Source organism: Calypte anna, chromosome 17, assembly GCF_003957555.1.
Source record: "Calypte anna isolate BGI_N300 chromosome 17, bCalAnn1_v1.p, whole genome shotgun sequence".
Classification (NCBI taxonomy): Eukaryota; Metazoa; Chordata; class Aves; order Apodiformes; family Trochilidae; genus Calypte; species Calypte anna.
The window spans coordinates 1,534,952-1,551,984 of record NC_044262.1 but is presented as its reverse complement, the minus strand read 5'-3'; the positions used below and the strand labels follow the sequence as shown (position 1 = coordinate 1,551,984).

Sequence of the window (17,033 nt, the reverse complement as noted above, 5' to 3'; positions counted from 1 at the left end):
GGGACTTGCTGTCACCAAAGTGGAGCCTCTGGGATGTTCCTTGCTCAGGGGTTGCACCTCGGCCATCACCCCCCTGAGCAGAGGGCGGCAGAGGTGACCCCAAGGGGTGGCTTCCTGGGCCAACTCATCAGTCCACTAAAAAACACCTCTCCCTCTCTCCCCAAAACAGGGGCAGCCACCCCCTCCTTGTGAAAAAATCCAAATTCCAGCTTAACACAATCCTTCCTTTCCCCAGGAGAGCTGGCAGGACCGGGGCTGGATTCCCACAGGGAGGAGGAGAGGTTGGGTGGCTTCCTGGGAGGAGAAGGAGGAACTTGAGATACAAAAAGGAGGGGGTAGAAGAAAGGAACTTTGTTAAAATCCTGCCTGGTGGGCTGGGGGAGCAGCATGGGGGTGTGTGTGTGGCTGGTGCACGTGTGCGTGTGGCTTGTGCACGTGTGTGTGTGCCTGGTGCACGTGTGTGTGCGTGTGGCTGGTGCCAAGGGGAAGCTGGAGGTCCAGCAGGGCAGGTTGGGGCCTTCTGGTCTCTCTGCACAGCTCTGGGGAGGGTTTGGGGTGGGTTGGGAAGCACTAAAATAACCAAGCGAAATGGGGAATCTGGCCAGAAAAATTAAAATACAAATTCAAATAAAATACAATTCAAATTTGATTTGAAAGCATATCTCCTCCAATCACAGAGTTATCACAGGGTAACATTCTCATTTACTTTTTTTTTTTTTTTTTGTGTAGAGTTCATGCATGCAATTTTTAATAATAAAAAAATAAAAAGAAATTAAAAATGAAAAGAAAAAAAAACCAAGAAAATGGTATTATCAAAACTATGTCAAAGTAGAACTAAAGATAGAAGCACATATCAATAATTGTCGGGTAAATAAAGTTACAGGGATGGTGCAATTATCCCTAAATCAAACATTATAAAGCCAAGAAATTAATAAATATTAAGTGTAGGAGAGACTCAAACATGTTAAGGTATGGAAGTGAAGTGAAGGCACCAGAAACTTTAAATGACAACCAGGAAGAAAATATAGACAAGAACTTAATATGTCTTCAAAAATGACTTCAACCTAATCTGGGCTCATGTGCGAGTCCCTGGCTGGTGGAAGATTTTTCTGGAAGAATTTTGGGGTTTGTTTTGTTTGGTTGTTTTTTTTCAATGAAAAATTAAAACTTCAGCTCAATGCGATCTCGCTGTAGAAAACGTCAACTTTCCTTAAAAAAAAAAACAACAAAAAAATTAAAAAGAAAAAAACACCCCAAAACTAAAAATCAGTTCTCTTTGACCTACTTTTGGTTCTTTGGGGCCCAAAACTAGATTCTTTTTTTTTCAGCCACGAAGTGTTTGCCTTTGGGGTGGCTGATCCTTCACTCAAAAGGTGACCTTCTCCATCACCCCCCTGGGTACTCAACCAGCTCCGGCACCATCCCCAGGGCTGCAGGGCCACCACCTCCTGGCAGCGCTGGCTGTAGACGTGGTGACATGTGTCATGCTGTGTCTTTGGGGGGTGGGTGACACTCTGGGGAGGGGGCTGATGACGGCGGGTAAGGTTCAGGGGGAGTGGGGGGTGTCTCTAAGGGCCCTGTGCACCTCGTTACATGTCTGTAGGCAATGTGCTGGCTCGGAAGGTGTCTGTGTGGATTTATGCGTCTCACATGGCGTCTGTGGGGTTGCAGTAGCGTGGGTGGCTGCGATGGATGGCAGAAGGTTCAGCTCCGCGAGCGCTACTCGAGTTGCAGGAGCTGCCTATGGGGAACACATGCATCTCCTCCCGGGGTGGTGGGGATGATGTGCCGCGGAGAGGCTGTGCAGCTCGGGTGGTGGTGGGCGCTAGGACGTTCAGAGTGGGGTGGCAGCTTCCCGGGGCTGTCTTGGCTCCATGGTGCCAGCCTGTCTCTCTGGCACTCCTGAGGGACCATTCTGCAGGGCTGCAGAGCAGAATCCATTTTTAAAACTCCCGACAACGAAAAGGAAAGAAGCGAGGCCACCGGGGGCGGCGTCTTTCGCTCGCTTGCCAGGAGAGCGCATGGGGCCGGGGTCAGCCCGGCCTTCCAGCCCCATGGGCTCTCAAGCCTCGCCCCTCTGAGACCCGGTGTGGGCCCACAGCTCCTCTGAGCATCATCAAAGAGGGCACCTCACTGCTTTCTCCTCTTTACAAGGACCCCAGGCGACACGTCCCAGCATGCTACGTCCTCACGGGCCTTCCACAGCAGGAGGGCATCGGGGTCTCGGAGCCAGGGCTGCTGCGTGGAAGTGGAGGGCACCAAAATGGCAGTCTGTGACCTGAGATGGTGGCAGCACCCTCCTGCTGGCTGCTCAGCCCTACAGAGCAGCCGGCAGCTCTGCCCAATGTCACCACAAAGTCACCACAAAGCTCACTCCTCCATGGGCCTCTTGCCATAGCTGGACCTCGGACCCACTAGCCTCCATCTCGGCCATGTTGGGATGGGTGTTGGCCCTGCTAGCCTGTTCTCAACTCAACTAGCCTGGTTCCCTGAGGGATGTGTCCTGGGACCCCAGCCTCATCACCACCTGGAAGAGAGAGGACTGCAGTGCATCCTTGCCCATAGTGGCCTCGCAGATGCAGCTGCCCCCAAGGTAGAAGGGGACCATCTTCTGGGAGGAGTGGGGCCATGGTTCAACTTGTGAGCACCGTTCCAAGAACATGGCCAGGACCCACAGCATGGGAGCAAGAGGTGAGGGAAGGAGTGAGTACAGCTCCACCACTTGCTCATGGGACCTCCGGACCTGGTCAGCTCAGAGCACTGAGAGCTCTGTGGTGTGGTGTGGTGTAGGGGACATGTCACACCAGGGAGACGGATCAGGCTCAGGATGCTTCCACAGAAGGGAGTGATGTGGGAGCTGTCAGGGTGCCACATGCCAGCTGCCCCCTTGTTCCTGGGTTCTCCCCCTCTCCTGTGCCACCCTAGGTGCCCACTGCACCATGGGGGTCCTGCTCTCCCAGGACAGGACTCCTTGGATTCCTAACTGTGGAGTGATGCAAACACAACTCTACCTGGGACATGCTGAAATTCCTCCCACAAGACATTTTTCTAAAATCTTTCTTCCCTTCTTTCTGTCACTTCTCCTCACTCTTCCCACCTTCTCCCCACCCGCACCACCTCTGTTTTCTCTCCCTTGGTTGGGGCTCAGGGCACCTGCACCCTTCCTGTAGAGCTGCCGGCGAGTGCAGCAGTAGGGAAGGGGCACCTCAGACATGGGGACATCACTGGGACAATGTGCCACGCAGGCAGCATGGAGGCAGAGCAGGAGGTGACAGGAATGCTCACCATCTTCCTCACAGGGGTCAGGGGATGAGAGAGAGGAGCGTGGGTCCCCCTCATGCCTGCCAGGTTTCAAGGTGACAGCGAGAGGAGAACTTTGTGTGAGATGGTGGCAGCCGAGCCCGGCCAAGGGCTCAGCTGTCCCCAGGGCCATGTCTCAGGGGTGCTCCAGGAGCTTCTCGGGTTGGAGCCTGCACTGGTGTCCAAGGCAGCCACCTCCATTTCACACACAGAGCCATGGCCCCCCCGAGCCCCTGCGCTACCTCCTGCTGCTCCCCAAGCCTGCGGCTGCCCATGAGCCACAACTACCCACGCTGCCACCGTCCCCCCGTCCCTGCCACGCTGCGGGCAGCTGGCCAGGAACCTGCTCTGAGCAACCCTGGGCAGAAATGCAGCGGTGGCCCCCAGGAGGTGATGGGGACGATCCCGTAACGCTGGGGAGGTCGGGCAGCAAAACGCAGCGGGTGCTGCCACACGAGACAACAGAGTAGCCACAGTGCAGAGTGTCATACAACAAAAGGCGACATGCAGAGGGACACTGGCTCAGTCTGACAGACCAACAGCCCAACCTGACACCTGAAGAGTGCCTGAAGCTCCAGCACGAGCAGACACATTTGGAAACAGCTGGCTTGAAAGGCAGCAGTTTGGAGGTTTTTCTCTGGTTACGTGCGAGCAGTTTTACTCTGCGGCGGAAAGCAGAAGTTTGAAGCGAGGTTGGGGCTTTCACAGCCCCCCCTCTTTGAAGCCTTTGAGTCTCTTTTCTAGAGCTGCCAGACTGCTGACGGTAACCAGAGAGAGCTGCCACTGCTGTGCCCAGGACTACGTCCTGAATGCTAATTGTCACAAACAAAAATCACATGTAGAGAATGTGACACGCATGGCTCTCGGTGAGGTGACACAGTGCCCAAATTAAATCGGGGTGATTGTTTTTAGGCATACAATGACAAACAGGTACAGGAACACTCAGGAACGGAAAGGAAAAAAAAAGAAAAAAAGGAAAAAAAAAGTAATAAAAAGATGTCATCAGTTTCAAGAGGTCAGCACCGGTAAGGTGAGCGAAGCACAGAGAGGAACATCGGAAATCATCCAGGCAAAAAGAAAAGAGAAGAAAACAAAACAAAAGAACAAAACGAAAACTCGGTTGCATCTCCCAACTCATCACAGGACTCCAAGCCACCTCCTGCCTGCCCTCCAGGATCCCAGCATCCTTTCAGGACCACGGGATGACTGACTCACTGACTGACTGACTGACTGGTGACGAACATGAGCTATGCATGTACACTGGCAGCTTGGGGATGGGTGTGTGGCAGTCGATGGGATGGCAGAAGAGAGAAAGAGAGAGAAAGAGAGAGGGCAGAATTGTTCTTCTTCCTCTTACCGTATCCTTGGAGGACCTACGTCTCTTGAAGCTGGAGGCCAGGGTGGAGGTGATGGACCTAAAAGTGGCTTTCTTTTTAGGGTCAGGTTCTGCTCTACCACTTTTTCTATCCTAAAATGAATATGTATAAGTGATTAGATCTCTAGTGTGCTGTTGGAAACACTAAATCTATTTGAATACTGCCCCGTGTCATGTCCTTCATTTGGGTGAGAAAGCTACTGGAGATGTCCTGTCACTCCCAGTCCTCCAAGGGCCTCGATGACCCCATGGCCACCACACAGCTACAGCTACATGCCCGGCCTCGTGTCTGGAGGGCTGGAAACCCCTCTGGGGAGCAGCCCTGCACTCCTGGGTGGTTGGTCCAGGCCGGCACAGCTTGACCACGCTTCCTGGGCACGTTCTGCCTGGCACCCTGCCCCTTACTTCCACCGCTAGCCTGGCTGGACCAAGAGGTGAGATGCTGCATCTACCACTATGAGAAAAAAAACCAAAAAAAACCAACAAAATAACCAACAAAATTGCTCAGGGCCTTTTCTGAGGCTGAATCCTAGTGCCACAAGAGAGAGAGAGGACTGCATTGAAAGAGAAGTCATTGTATGAATATTCTGTAAAAAAAAAAAAAAAAATGTGTTCAAAAATTTCAATGACGCAGTTGAGCAAAGCCGAACGTGGGTTTGTTGGTGGTGGTTGATTTTTCTTTTTTTTTTTTTTTTTTTTTTTCTAAAGTAAAAGAGGTTAAAAAAGAAAACAACAATAATAATAATAATAAAAAGAAACTGGAAGAAAAAAGAAAATTATAAAAAAACAATAATAAAGGAAAAGAAAGGGAGGAGGCAAAGCGTTAGCGCTATGATGTCATCGGGGTCGGGATGGACTGAAAGAGAAACAGAACTGGAAAATGCAGGCGTTGGTGTCAGCGAGTCGGACCTGGTTAGCGCAGGCTGGGAGCACCAGGCGCCAGGGTGCAGGGGCAGCCAGCCGAGGGCCACGGCCCCGCTCTGCCGCGGGCGCCGCCAACGATTCCTCCCCAATTGCTTTGGTGCCAATGAGGGTGAGGTTCCCGACGGGGGACGGAGTGACCAGGTCTGGCTCTGCTACCGCACGGGGGTAACCAAAATGTATCCCGCTGGTGCGTAGAGCATGCTCGGGGATACATTTGCTCCTCCTTCTCAGTTCTCTCTTTTGCGGACATGCACAAACGGAAAGGAAAGCAAGATGAATGGGATGAAATGTCTTTTTTTTTTTTTTTTTTTTTTTTCTTCCATGGCATCTCAGGAAATAGCCATGGCAAAACTGCGATTCCCCCAAAAAAACAAAAAATAAATAAAAAAAAAACGTTATTTTTGTTTGTTTGTTTTAACAAATAAATCTTTCCACTTGCCTACCTTCTAGCAATGTACCAGATACTAGTGCTCTGACGTTTCCTCCTGTGGAAAAGTCTTACAATGTCAAACGGCTCTTTACCATGAGGCTGTTTACCCCCGCAGGGCAGCATGCTTTGCTCACAGTCCCACAGACTCTGCCCAAGGAACCCAGTGCAGTATTTTCTAGAAGGTTGGCAAGTGAAAAATGGCAGTGCGACTAGTGTGCTCTGTCCCAGCAGCCTGAACCCCCTCGGTGCTGCTGCTTTTTGGAAGCAAAGGGAAAAAAAATAATTAAAAAAGTATAAAAAAAAAAAGAAAAAGGAATTAGAAAAGGAAAAAAAAAAAGAATAGATAAATGGCTTTTCCGAGACTCTTATCAGTGAACAGAACCCAGAGAGCTCTCAGGACACAGCAGCCTGGCCTCAGGCCTCCCATGGCTGCTCTTGGGCTGGTGCCTCCCCCCTGGGGCAGCCCCCCCGTCCACCCCAGACAATGCTGCTCTCCCAGAGCCACTGCCCTGGGGCTCCCTGGGCACCCCTGAGCCCCCCACCTCTCTGGCTGCCTGGCTCTGCTGCCAAGGGCAGTGGCCTGAAGGGTGTCTTGCTCTCAAAAAGCCAGCTTGCCTCCCCGAGGAGGAGCAGCCTGGGGGGATTCCCGGTGAGCCTCCAGCCACACTAAACTGGGGCTGGGGGGGGGGGGCACCATGTTGCTCAGCCCCAAGAGCAAGGGGCTAAGGGAAGCATGAGGCTAATGGCCCAAAGATGTGCCCATGGCTCAGGGTCACTACCAAGCACTGCTGGGCCTCCTGGGCTCCCCTGCACAGGGGAATCAGGGATGGGAGAAGCCAAGAGCAGGGGAAAGCAATGGCCCCAGGGAGCCCTGGCACTGGGGGGGCATCTGCACAGCTGGATCCCCTGGAGGAAGATGTCCTTGTCTCCAAATGACAAGAGCACGCACCACCTCTTTTTGGAGTCAGACAAAGGGGCCACCAAAACCCCAGGGAGTGGGCAGGGAGGGGGGAAGTGATGGGAACCATCCCGGGAGCATCTCTGCAGCTGATCAGCAGCAGCTCATCAACCCTCCCGACTGCCAGGGAGCGTGGCTGGAGCCGGGCAGGTCATTGGCAAAGGGAACCACACCAGCACTGCCTGCTCAGCTAGGGACAGCCATGACACTGGCACCTGGTCCCCAGAAGAGCAAAGTCCCTGTCCCGAGCACTGCTGAGGGCATCTGGGCCACGTCTGTGTCCTGGCTGCACAGCACTGCCTGAGAGAGACGGCACCAGCCAAGGGCAGGGACCCTCCCCTCCAGCTTCCTACATTCCCAGTAACACCCAGCTGGAGTTACTGGGGCATTGGGGGGTGGGGAGGCAGGGGGGGAGAGAGGGCCTGGTGCTAATGCACAGCTCGACATTCAGTGGGTGGGTGAAGGAATGGCAAACGCACCTGGTGGAGATGTGCTCTAAAAATGGTTTGTCCTACCTGCAGGTTTTTCCTCCACACATTCACGGCTGCAAACGCCAGCTGCATCTGCTTCCTCCGTGCATCCTTATGCCTTTTGTAAGCTATTTCTATGAATATTAAAAATATCCCGGCAACAATACCTCCAGCCACCAGCATAAACACACCTGAAATAAGCAGGAAAGTTACAGGGGGTAATAGAAACCGTACCATGATGCTTCATGTACATGACACTTCATTTCCTCTGTAACATGCTCAGCAACAAGGTCCAGTGGCAGCCCAAGGTCCCCTCCCCAGCCCCCCACCATCCCCCTGCGGTTCTGGAGGTGCCAAGGAGGAGAAGGCAGCAGATCAGGGCAGTGGCTGCAGGTTGGGCACCTGCTGGGGTGGGTAGAAAGGGGCTGAGGGGTTTGGTGTCACTGTGAGACCCCCTCGGTTGGCACAGAGGGAAGGGATAGGTGCTGGGTGCAGCACCCAGCATCAGAGCAGACCCCATGCTCTGGCTCTGTGGGGTTATTTCCACCAAAACCCCAGCTCTGGTGCTGTGGTTTGCCCCCCAGGTATGGACAGCCCTGCACTGAGCTCTCTCTGATGCCCTTGGGGCTGCCAAGGTAGAGCAGTGTCTGAGGGGACACAGCCCCAGGCTCCTCTTTCCCATCGAACATCCCCATCCCACATCCCTACCTTAGCTGGGCCAAGGACCAGCAGCACTGGGAGAGCCTGACTGGGGATTCACCATCTTTGCTAAGGGGGAACCAAGAACCCACCCTTTGGGATCCATTGTCCTGCCCAGCTGAGAACAGGTTCCTTGGGGTGGGGGGCTGCCCCTCACCACCAGCCCCTTCCTGCCCCAGGGTCCTCCAAAGTGCTGCTCCCCTCTCTCTGCCTTGGTGACAGCCTTGATGTCACTGTCACAGCCACAGTTTGGCCAGAGCAGAGGGAGTGGGGCAATGTTCACAGCAGGATTGCCCCACTGAGAAGGACAAAGCCCCCCCCAGGGAAGGTGGGAGAAGCTTCCTGGACCTGGCTTGGATAAGGAGGGATTGGAGCCCAACACAGCAGCCTCCCAGCACCAGGAAAGCACAAACCCAGAAGAAGCAGAATTTTGGCCCCAGAGGAGAGCCCCGGAGAGGAGAATGTCTTGAGTGAAAGCAGGCTACCCAGCCAAGGGGGAGAAAGAGGTTTGCAGAACAAACCTGCCATATTTTCAAAGGTGAGTGTTGCTGGGGCATTGCTACGGGAATCACACTCCTGATACCTCACCCAAGTCTTGTCCAAATCCTCCATGAAGCCGTTCTCATGGGACCTGAAATCACAAGGAGACAGGACATGGCAGTCACTGGGGACAGAGCTTTGTGCCTCCCTGTACCCTGCCCTGGAACTGGGCACCTTCCTGAGCCTCCAAACACAGCACCCTGCCAGATGTGACACACGTGTGCACACACGTGTGCAGGGATGGCTCCTGCATGGAGAGAGTGGTTGTGTCCTGACTGCAGCCCTGGTCTGTCCTGCACAGTCCCTCCCCTGCCAGGGCCACACGGGAGTTCAGGCAATGCTGGACCCCACCCTGCTTGGTGACACCCTCTGGGTCAGGGCAGGGACAAACCTCTCTCTCAGGCCTTTCATCTCCACACCTTGGACAGGACTCTGATAGCTCCTGACTCTGTCTCACCAAAAAATTAATCTCACATATCCCTCTCCCTCTGCTTGCTGCTTCCCAGCTGCCTGTTTCTCCACCACCACACTCCTCTGCTTTCCACCAGTGTCCAAACTAACCCAAGAAAATCTCTTTTCACTCACAGCATAGGGCTGACTGGGGCTGCCCCCTCCCACCACTGCTGGGAAAGTTTAGTTGGACTCGACAGGGGTTCCAAGGTGTCCCTGCTGACCAGGAACTGACAGAGTTGGAAGAAAAACAAACCTGGAAGATCCAGTCAAGGCAGGGCAATGCTTTTGGCCAGGCTGAGCTCACTGGGAGTACTGGGACATGGCCCACACCCTACCCCCAGAGACACTGGGGCTGGGTGGTCTCTGAGTATCTCTTGCCCAGGCTCCCCCACCCATCACAGCTCCTGCTCTTCATCTTCTCTCCCTCACCCTCCCACCAGCTCCCTGCTGCCTCCCCACCCTGCCAGTGGGACCCGGGGCCATGGGCGCCCACCCCAGTGGCTCAGGAATGTCCCCTTGTCAGGAGTGACACAGGAGGGACAGGAGCAGCCCCTGTCCCTGCTGAGGGGTGGCAGTCAGTGCCCTGCTAACACAATGTCCCCATCCAGGAGCTGTGTACAGACTTGAGGATGGCCAGGGAGACGTTCTGCTTCCAGGGGCTGTCCTTGCGCATCCCGATCCCAAAGCCGGAGCGGAAGAAAAGCTCCCCCGTGGTCACCAGGTCACACTTCTGGGAGGCTTCAAACTCCAGCACTGCCGAGTCCCAGATGAAGGCGTGGAGCTTGCTGGAGATGGAGAGACAAGAGGCAGGTGAGGCCGGGCAGCCCTGGCTGTCTGCAGCCTCTAGGGGCAGCGAGGGTGCTCCCAGCCCTAAGTGCTGATCAGCATCACCTTCCTCCTAGCTGGGAAGCAAAGGGCTTGGCAAGATTTTGGAGTTCAAGGGATTTACGTGGCCTTTGAAGCTCCTCCCAGCCTTGCACAGAAGCCAGGGCTCCAGCTGCACCTTTCCCCATGCAGACCTTGTGGTCTCTACCCCCAAACCTGGCATTAGGAAGATCCCACCCAGCACCAAGGGGTCAGGTCCCATCAAGCCAATGCCTTGAGTGCAGCTCCCTCTGGCCTTTCATCAGCTCTGCTCATGCCAGGAAACTGCAGCACCCTGAAGCCCCAGGGAAGGTTCTGGCCCCACTCACTTGTCCCTCACTGCCTGGATGGCCTCGGCAGCACTCTCGTAGTTGTGTTTCTCCATGTGCCGGTACATGGTGCTCAGCTCCACCTGCCGTCGGAAGTAAATATCCACGGAGCTCTGCTTCACCGTGGCGTAGATGAATTTATCCGAGGGGTTGCGTAGCTGCAAGGCAAGAGCAGGGCTCCTGTTCCTCCTGTTCTTCATCAACCAGCCCGGCTCACCTCAAAGCTCTGTTCCCAAATTGCCATCAGCCTCAGGGACCTGATTCTCATCTTGGTCTCCTTGGAAGAGCTGAAGATGCTATGGGGTGGTGGAAGTCACAGGGCAGGGGATGCTGTGGGACCACGGTGGTTATGCAGGGAATGCTGTGGGACAGGGACACGAGTGCAGGAGGCCTGTGGGTGCTGTGGGGCTGGCAGTGCTGTGGGCAGAGGAGGCAGCAGGGGGTGGGATGCTGTGGGTCAGCTCAGCTGAGGGGTACACACGTTCCTGCATGCCTGGGCTAATAAAATCCTAGAGCTGTGTCCTTGAAAGAGCAGGAAATGGGTTTGAGGCATGCTGGGATCTGCTGGGAGTATTGACTGCACCTCAGGGACACTTTCATTACTTATAACTCATCTATAATGAATCGTTTCCTCGTTGGTTACTGCGGGCTCTCCAGGAACTGCCAGGCACTATTTCTGGACAAGTTATTTTCTTCCTGATCCCTCCCCACGTCTGTCCCTTCCCACCCAGCACAGGGGCTCAGACAGCAGCAGCCCCAGGTGGAGCTGCCCAGGGTTTGACCCAGCTCCCAGCCATGTGGGTCACCACATTGTGACCCAGAGGAGGCATCTCCTGCATTTCTGCCCAGAGGGGACCAGGGAAGGGGACGGGAAGAGAGGGGGCTTTACCCGGGGGTCGTTGATGCCTGTGATCCTCTCCTCAGGTCGATCCAACACCAGGAAGGCTGCCAGGTTGGCAGTGTAAGAAGCCACAATGATCATAGCAAAGCCAGCCCACACCATGCCAAGAATACGGGCAGAGAAACTCCGAGGAGCACCTGGATGGAGAGAGAGGAGATCAGACTGGCACAACCAAGGCTTGACTTGGTCACCAAAGATGTGCCCATCCCAGGAGATGAGTGGCAGCTGCAGATGGACACTGTTTATCTGCTCTGCCAACAGCTGTGTTCAGTCCAAGGAGAACCCAGATCCTTCCAGGGCATGGTGTGTGTGTCCCTGAGGAGGTGGGTAACTCTGGGCAGGAGAAATAGCCCAAGAAGGTTGCTTTTCCCATTGCTGATGGTGAGGGGTTGTAGGATGGACTGCACAAGTGCCACAGATATGCCAGTCCCATCATCACCAGATCTCCCGCCAGCCTGCTGGAAGGCTCAGGGGATGAAGTGCCCCCAGGACATCATCTCTGCCACAGAGGGAAGCAGTGGATGAGGGCACGGGCTCCTTCCTGGTCCCAGTGTGTCTCCCCAGCTCAGGGTTGGGCCCTCAGGACAGAGCAGTGCTGTGACAAACCTTCTCCAATGCCAGAGTTCAGCAGGACCCCCCAGGAGAACCACATGGCTGAGGAGAGGGTCAGGGCATCTTCCTCCTCCTCCTCGCTGTTGACTTTGAACCGGCCAAAAGGGCTGGAAGATGAGACACAGAGTTCTTCTCATATCCCTGATCTTCTTCCCAGGGCTCCTGACTGTGTCCTGATGCCACCCTACATCCCTCATTGCTGCAGATGTTACCTGTGCCCCAGACAGCTCTCTACAGCTCCTGTCCCCCTGCCTGGCATGTCCCCTCCCCTGATTCCCTCACTGTGGTACTGGTCCCAGCACACTTCTCTCCAGGCCAGGAAAATCATCTGATCCTGGCCAGCTCAACACAGAACTCAAGGCAGATCAACCACAAAAGCTCTGGGCCCAGGGCTGAGGTGGGGACAAGCTCCTGGCTCTGCAGAGGAACTACCTTGTGGCCAGGGAAGGGGAAAAATTCAGAACTCAGGAGCTGATGGGTCAGAACCCTGGTCAGACATCAGCATGGCCCCTGCTCTCACAGCTGTGTCCCCACAGATCCAGATGCTGGGTGACCCACAGCACCAGCACCTACCAGAGCATCCCAGAGCCTCAACCCAAGGCTGATGGGGCAAAGAGAGCAGGGCTGGCTCCTGCCACAGCCTCCTGAAAGGCTGCAGGGTTGTGCCTGAGCCAGAGGACAGTGCCCAGGGACACCTCCCTGTCCCCTCCAGCCCTTGGGTGACCCGGAGCACACTCACCTGAATCTGTCCAAGAGGTACAACATCACAGCCACCACGTGCACTGAGAGCCCCACCAGCAGCCAAAGGGTGCTCTGGAAAGGCTGCATGAAGGAGTCCAGGGTGCTGCGGGGGATTTCCTAGAACACAGGAGAGAGGTGACCAGTGCTGGCACCCATCACACCTCCACCTTGCCTGCCTGGCCTGGCAATCCTGCCCTGTTCCCAGCTCCTCCTGCTTGGATCCAAGGCTCAGGGAGGCTGAGGCAAGATCCAGCACTAAACCCAGAAGCTTGGAGGGGGCCATTCCCCAGCAGAGATGGAGATTTGGGGTTGTCCTGGGGTGGGCAGGGGACAGCAGTTGAGGGGAGCTGGGCATGGGGCAAACATGACCTGTGTCTGCAAGCTGGGGAGTGAGGAGCACCTCCTTCTGGTGCTACAGAACAGCCCAGCCCAGCCCAGCCCAGCCCAGCCCAGCCCAGCCCAGACCAGCCCAGACCAGTCCAGTCCAGTCCAGTCCAGTCCAGTCCATCCCATCCCATCCCATCCCATACCTTTTTCACCAGGATGGTGAGGCCTTGGTACTTGAAGGGCTTGGAGAACTCAATGTACTGTGCCCTCTCGTTGTTGATGGTGAGGGGAGCCACGATCATGTCAGCCTGGCCACTCAGCAGCTCGCCCATCATCCCATTCCACTCCTTCTTGTTGCTGTTGTTAACCTGCCAGAGAGACACCCTCGGGTCACCTACTGCCCTGACCCCCATCCCCCCACCACCCAGGACCCCCCACGTGTGGCAGGAGCCCTGCCCTGCCCTGCCCTGCCCTGGAGAAGGGAACCTGGGGGAGGGGGGGGTTTAACACACAACAGGAGCAAAGAGAACTCGGGGGTTGCCCAGACTCACCCTCTCTTGGGTACCAAATTTACCATCAGCCACCAGGTGAACCTCGTAGGTGAAATTCATCACCCCTGCCAGCCGGATCAGTAAATCGATGCAGAAGCCATAGCAGCAGAGTGCCACGGTGGGACGGCCTGTGGGGACAGGGACAACGGGATGAGGGGGGTGGCACCTTGGGAAGGGACAATGGGAATGGGTGGAGTGACACCTTGGGAAGGGACAATGGAGATGGGTGGGAATGGTGGGCAGGGACAATGGGGATGGGTGGGGTGGCACCTTGGGCAGGGAAAATGGGGATGGGTGGGTCTGATCCCTTGGGAAGGGACAATGGGATGGGTGGGACAATGGGGAGGTGGCTGTCCCCAGCCAGAGCAGACACTTGCATGGCTCTTCTTTCACATGAGGTGTTACTGACCCACTGCAGGGGACAGAGGGACTTGGTGGCTGCAGGATGTGCAGGAATATGAACTCCTCAGGGTGAATGCAGCCCAGGACACAGCTCGGGGCTGGGGAGCTGTGGGCAGGGAAATGGGATGGGCCAAGGGGACAGAGCTCTGGGGGGTTGGGGCATGCCTGGCATTGCTAAACAGCTCACACTGCCCCCCAGGTGCTCACTCCTGGTGCTGGGACAGGCTTTCCATGACAAAATGGATGGAAATTGGATAGCAAGGACAATCTTTTTTCCTGGAAAGTGTTGCCAAGCCCTGGCTCAGATTGCCCAGAGCAGTAGTGGGGTCCCCATCCCTGGGAGGATTTCAGAGCTGTGTGGATGTGGTGCTGAGGGACATGGCTTAGTGGTGGCCTTGGTGGTGCTGGAGGAACGATTGGCCTTGATTATCTTAATGGTCTTTTCCAAGCCTATCCCTTTTCCAACCCAATCCTATGACTGTGTTTGTGTTAGTACCAGTGCAGAAGGTGCTGCTGTGTGTTGAGGTTCTTGCTGCTGCTTGAGATAAAGCAGAGAGAACTGCAGCATGTCAGGAGACAGAAGCATGGGATACAATCCCTAAAACAGCCCTGGAGCCCACCCAGAAGAGAGACAGTGGGAAAGTCATCTGTTGGGGTCAAAAACCTGAATCTCAGTGCCCAGTTCCTGCACAGAACTACTGTGGGGCTGGGCTGATGGGGGGCTGGGGGTTGGATGTGCTGTCACCTTTCTGCTCTCCATCCTCTGTGCCTCCTGTGTGACTGAGCACCCTCCTTGGGGACCCCTTCTTGGGACAGGATTCTTTTTCTGCTGGGTGGGCTTGGGGACCCACTGTGCTTCCTACCAGAATGGGTTACCTGGGATGGTCTCGTTGGGTCCAGTGCAAAAGACCTTTTTCACAGGATCTCCATTGATGGTGAATTCCTCCCTGCAGGTCCCATCTGCCTGTGTGGGCTTCACATACACAAAGGGCTCTTGGTGGATGGTGACAATCTGGGAGGAGAAGCACAAACACCCTCTTAACTTCCATTCCCCCCGCCAGACCTCTGCACCCCTGGGTGGGGATCTGGGCTCTCCTTTCTAGCCCAGCATGGCCAAAAATGCCACGGTGCCAACCTCAGCTGCCATCTCAGCCCAGCAGCAGGACCTGCCTTTGGGACAGGGAACATTTCCTGCCCCTGTACCCAAGATGAGGAACAGCCATATCATCCTCCTCCTTCCTGGGGCACTTCCACCTTGGCCCCAGAGCCCTTCTCACCCCTCTCCCTAGCATCAGGCTGATGAGATCCAGCTCCCAGCCAGGGTTAATGCCACGTTCCCCCAGGATAATGCAGGTATCTCAGTCCTGCCCTGGACCTGTTCAATAAAGCTGCATCCCAAGTCATCTGCACCACCTCTGCAGGAGGAAGGGCTGATGGGTGGGGATGGGTGACTGGACGCTCACCCTGGTAAGAGCAGCCTGCCCAGGGCCCCTTCAGTAAAAAAAAAAATCTGCTGGGCTACATTTAAGGGAAGGGCACGAAAAGCAAGAATGGCTGGACCTTTTCCCAGTCGCACCTCCAGCTCCTCATCCTTAGGTTCAAAAGGGTGGCTGCAATTTTTGGCTCAGGAAATCCCTAAAAAACAGTTTCCTTCTGGCCCCTGCACTGTCTAGCAGCAGCAGACTCCAGGACTGAACTATTCCTTGGCCACAGGAGCCCATCCTTGTGCTCCTTGCAAACCCACTGCAGGTGCCCTCTGAGGAACAGTGAACAACTTCTCTCCCCATCCCTTCTCTACTCTTTTCTCTCCTATCCCCTTTCTAGCTCTCTCTTTCCAAACCAACGGGTGCCAGCCACCCCCTCTAATTTATCTCTAGCTGGAAGTTGTGCTCTTGCTCTGCACACTCTCCAGTCCCTTCTCTAAGTTCTTCTCCTACATCCTCTCCCAGAGGGTGGGTGCCTTGTGTTTGCAAATGCTGCTGCCAGCAGCCGAGCCAGCAGTGCAAGGGGGAGGCAGAGAAAGTCACAGAGCTGCATGCAGATTGTGGGGACACCTGCCCACCCCTAATTCCAGATGCTCTCACCTTCAACTTGGTCGACATCTGATAGCCTTGAGGTTTCTCAGTTTCTCCCCCTGGCCAGATAATCTTCCTGTCATTGGTCAAGACCTGTGATCAATCCCAGGGGAAGGAGACAGACATGATGCCATGGGCAGACACCCCAGAACACACACCCCTCTCTCCCACCCAGCCCCTCCAGGCCCTTACATACATGGCTGCCATTGTAAATCCCAACTTGGACCAGTTTCCTGTTCTGCAGGTTCATGATGCTGTAGTTGGCAAACTTCCTGTCCCCATCCTCATTGAACTCCACCCGTCCCGTGACACCCTCTGAGTACTTGGAGGACATCAACACCCTGTGGAGAGAAACACAAAGGGCCAACCTAAAAACCTGCTGTGGACATTGGGACACCTCAGAAGGTGCCAGAAAGGGAAATGCTCTCCCTGTTGCCTGCCCTGTGCCCACTACCCTATGGAGGCTCCTCACAGACCTCTGGTCATCCTCTCCTGGTGGATGGAGTTTGTTTCCTCTGCCACCTCTGTTGCCACTGCCCCGGTTTTCCAGCAGATCACTCCCATTCCCACAGCACCAGAGGACACCTTCCACAGGGAGCTGTGTCCCTGCCACAACTCCTGGTGCTTCTGTCCACACCCCAAAGGGAGAACCAGACCCAGTCATGGGCAGGTGGTGCTGAAGACCCAGAAGGGTTTCTTAAGCCACTTGCAGTGCGCCCCAGGAAGCTCATGCCAACAATTCCATTGCTGAAGAGGATGCCAGAAATTTATTTCTAAAATAATCTTCAGGCTTTGCATGTCCCATGCTCAGCAGAACCCATATCTTCACTGAGGTCACCCCACAGGCACCGTGACCACAACACAGGCGAGAGATCCCCGTGCCCAAAGCAATGCCCTGGTACCAGGTCATGCTGCAGAGCTGCCCTCCCACACAGGGAACCAAGATGCCACAGGAGCTCCAGCCTGCAGGAGAGGTTCTGGTGCTACAAACCAGAAAGCCTGAGGGTCCTGGGGAGCACATGCAGCAGTGAGACCCAACTCAATGCATCTGCTCTCAGCTGCTGAGAACCCACCACCCAAAA

At 55.1% G+C, this 17,033-nt stretch overlaps 1 protein-coding gene across 5 annotated transcripts in view; it reads right to left on the bottom strand.

The window, feature by feature from the left end:
• Nucleotides 1-17,033, bottom strand: part of GRIN1 (glutamate ionotropic receptor NMDA type subunit 1) — a 33,235-nt gene that overhangs the window by 1,360 nt on the left and 14,842 nt on the right. For 2 of the 5 annotated variants that reach the window (XM_030461096.1, XM_030461097.1), the window contains 13 exons: nucleotides 16,148-16,292; nucleotides 15,961-16,044; nucleotides 14,753-14,888; nucleotides 13,475-13,602; nucleotides 13,127-13,291; nucleotides 12,595-12,713; nucleotides 11,850-11,962; nucleotides 11,232-11,380; nucleotides 10,343-10,500; nucleotides 9,773-9,934; nucleotides 8,678-8,787; nucleotides 7,503-7,648; nucleotides 4,658-4,768 (listed from right to left, as the gene is read on the bottom strand). In XM_030461096.1, the coding sequence (XP_030316956.1) occupies nucleotides 4,658-4,768; nucleotides 7,503-7,648; nucleotides 8,678-8,787; nucleotides 9,773-9,934; nucleotides 10,343-10,500; nucleotides 11,232-11,380; nucleotides 11,850-11,962; nucleotides 12,595-12,713; nucleotides 13,127-13,291; nucleotides 13,475-13,602; nucleotides 14,753-14,888; nucleotides 15,961-16,044; nucleotides 16,148-16,292 (1,726 nt within the window). Of the gene's footprint in view, nucleotides 1-644; nucleotides 1,924-4,657; nucleotides 4,769-7,502; nucleotides 7,649-8,677; nucleotides 8,788-9,772; nucleotides 9,935-10,342; nucleotides 10,501-11,231; nucleotides 11,381-11,849; nucleotides 11,963-12,594; nucleotides 12,714-13,126; nucleotides 13,292-13,474; nucleotides 13,603-14,752; nucleotides 14,889-15,960; nucleotides 16,045-16,147; nucleotides 16,293-17,033 lie in introns of those variants that run through there. The other 3 variants (XM_030461098.1, XM_030461099.1, XM_030461095.1) reach the window with 2 other exon arrangements.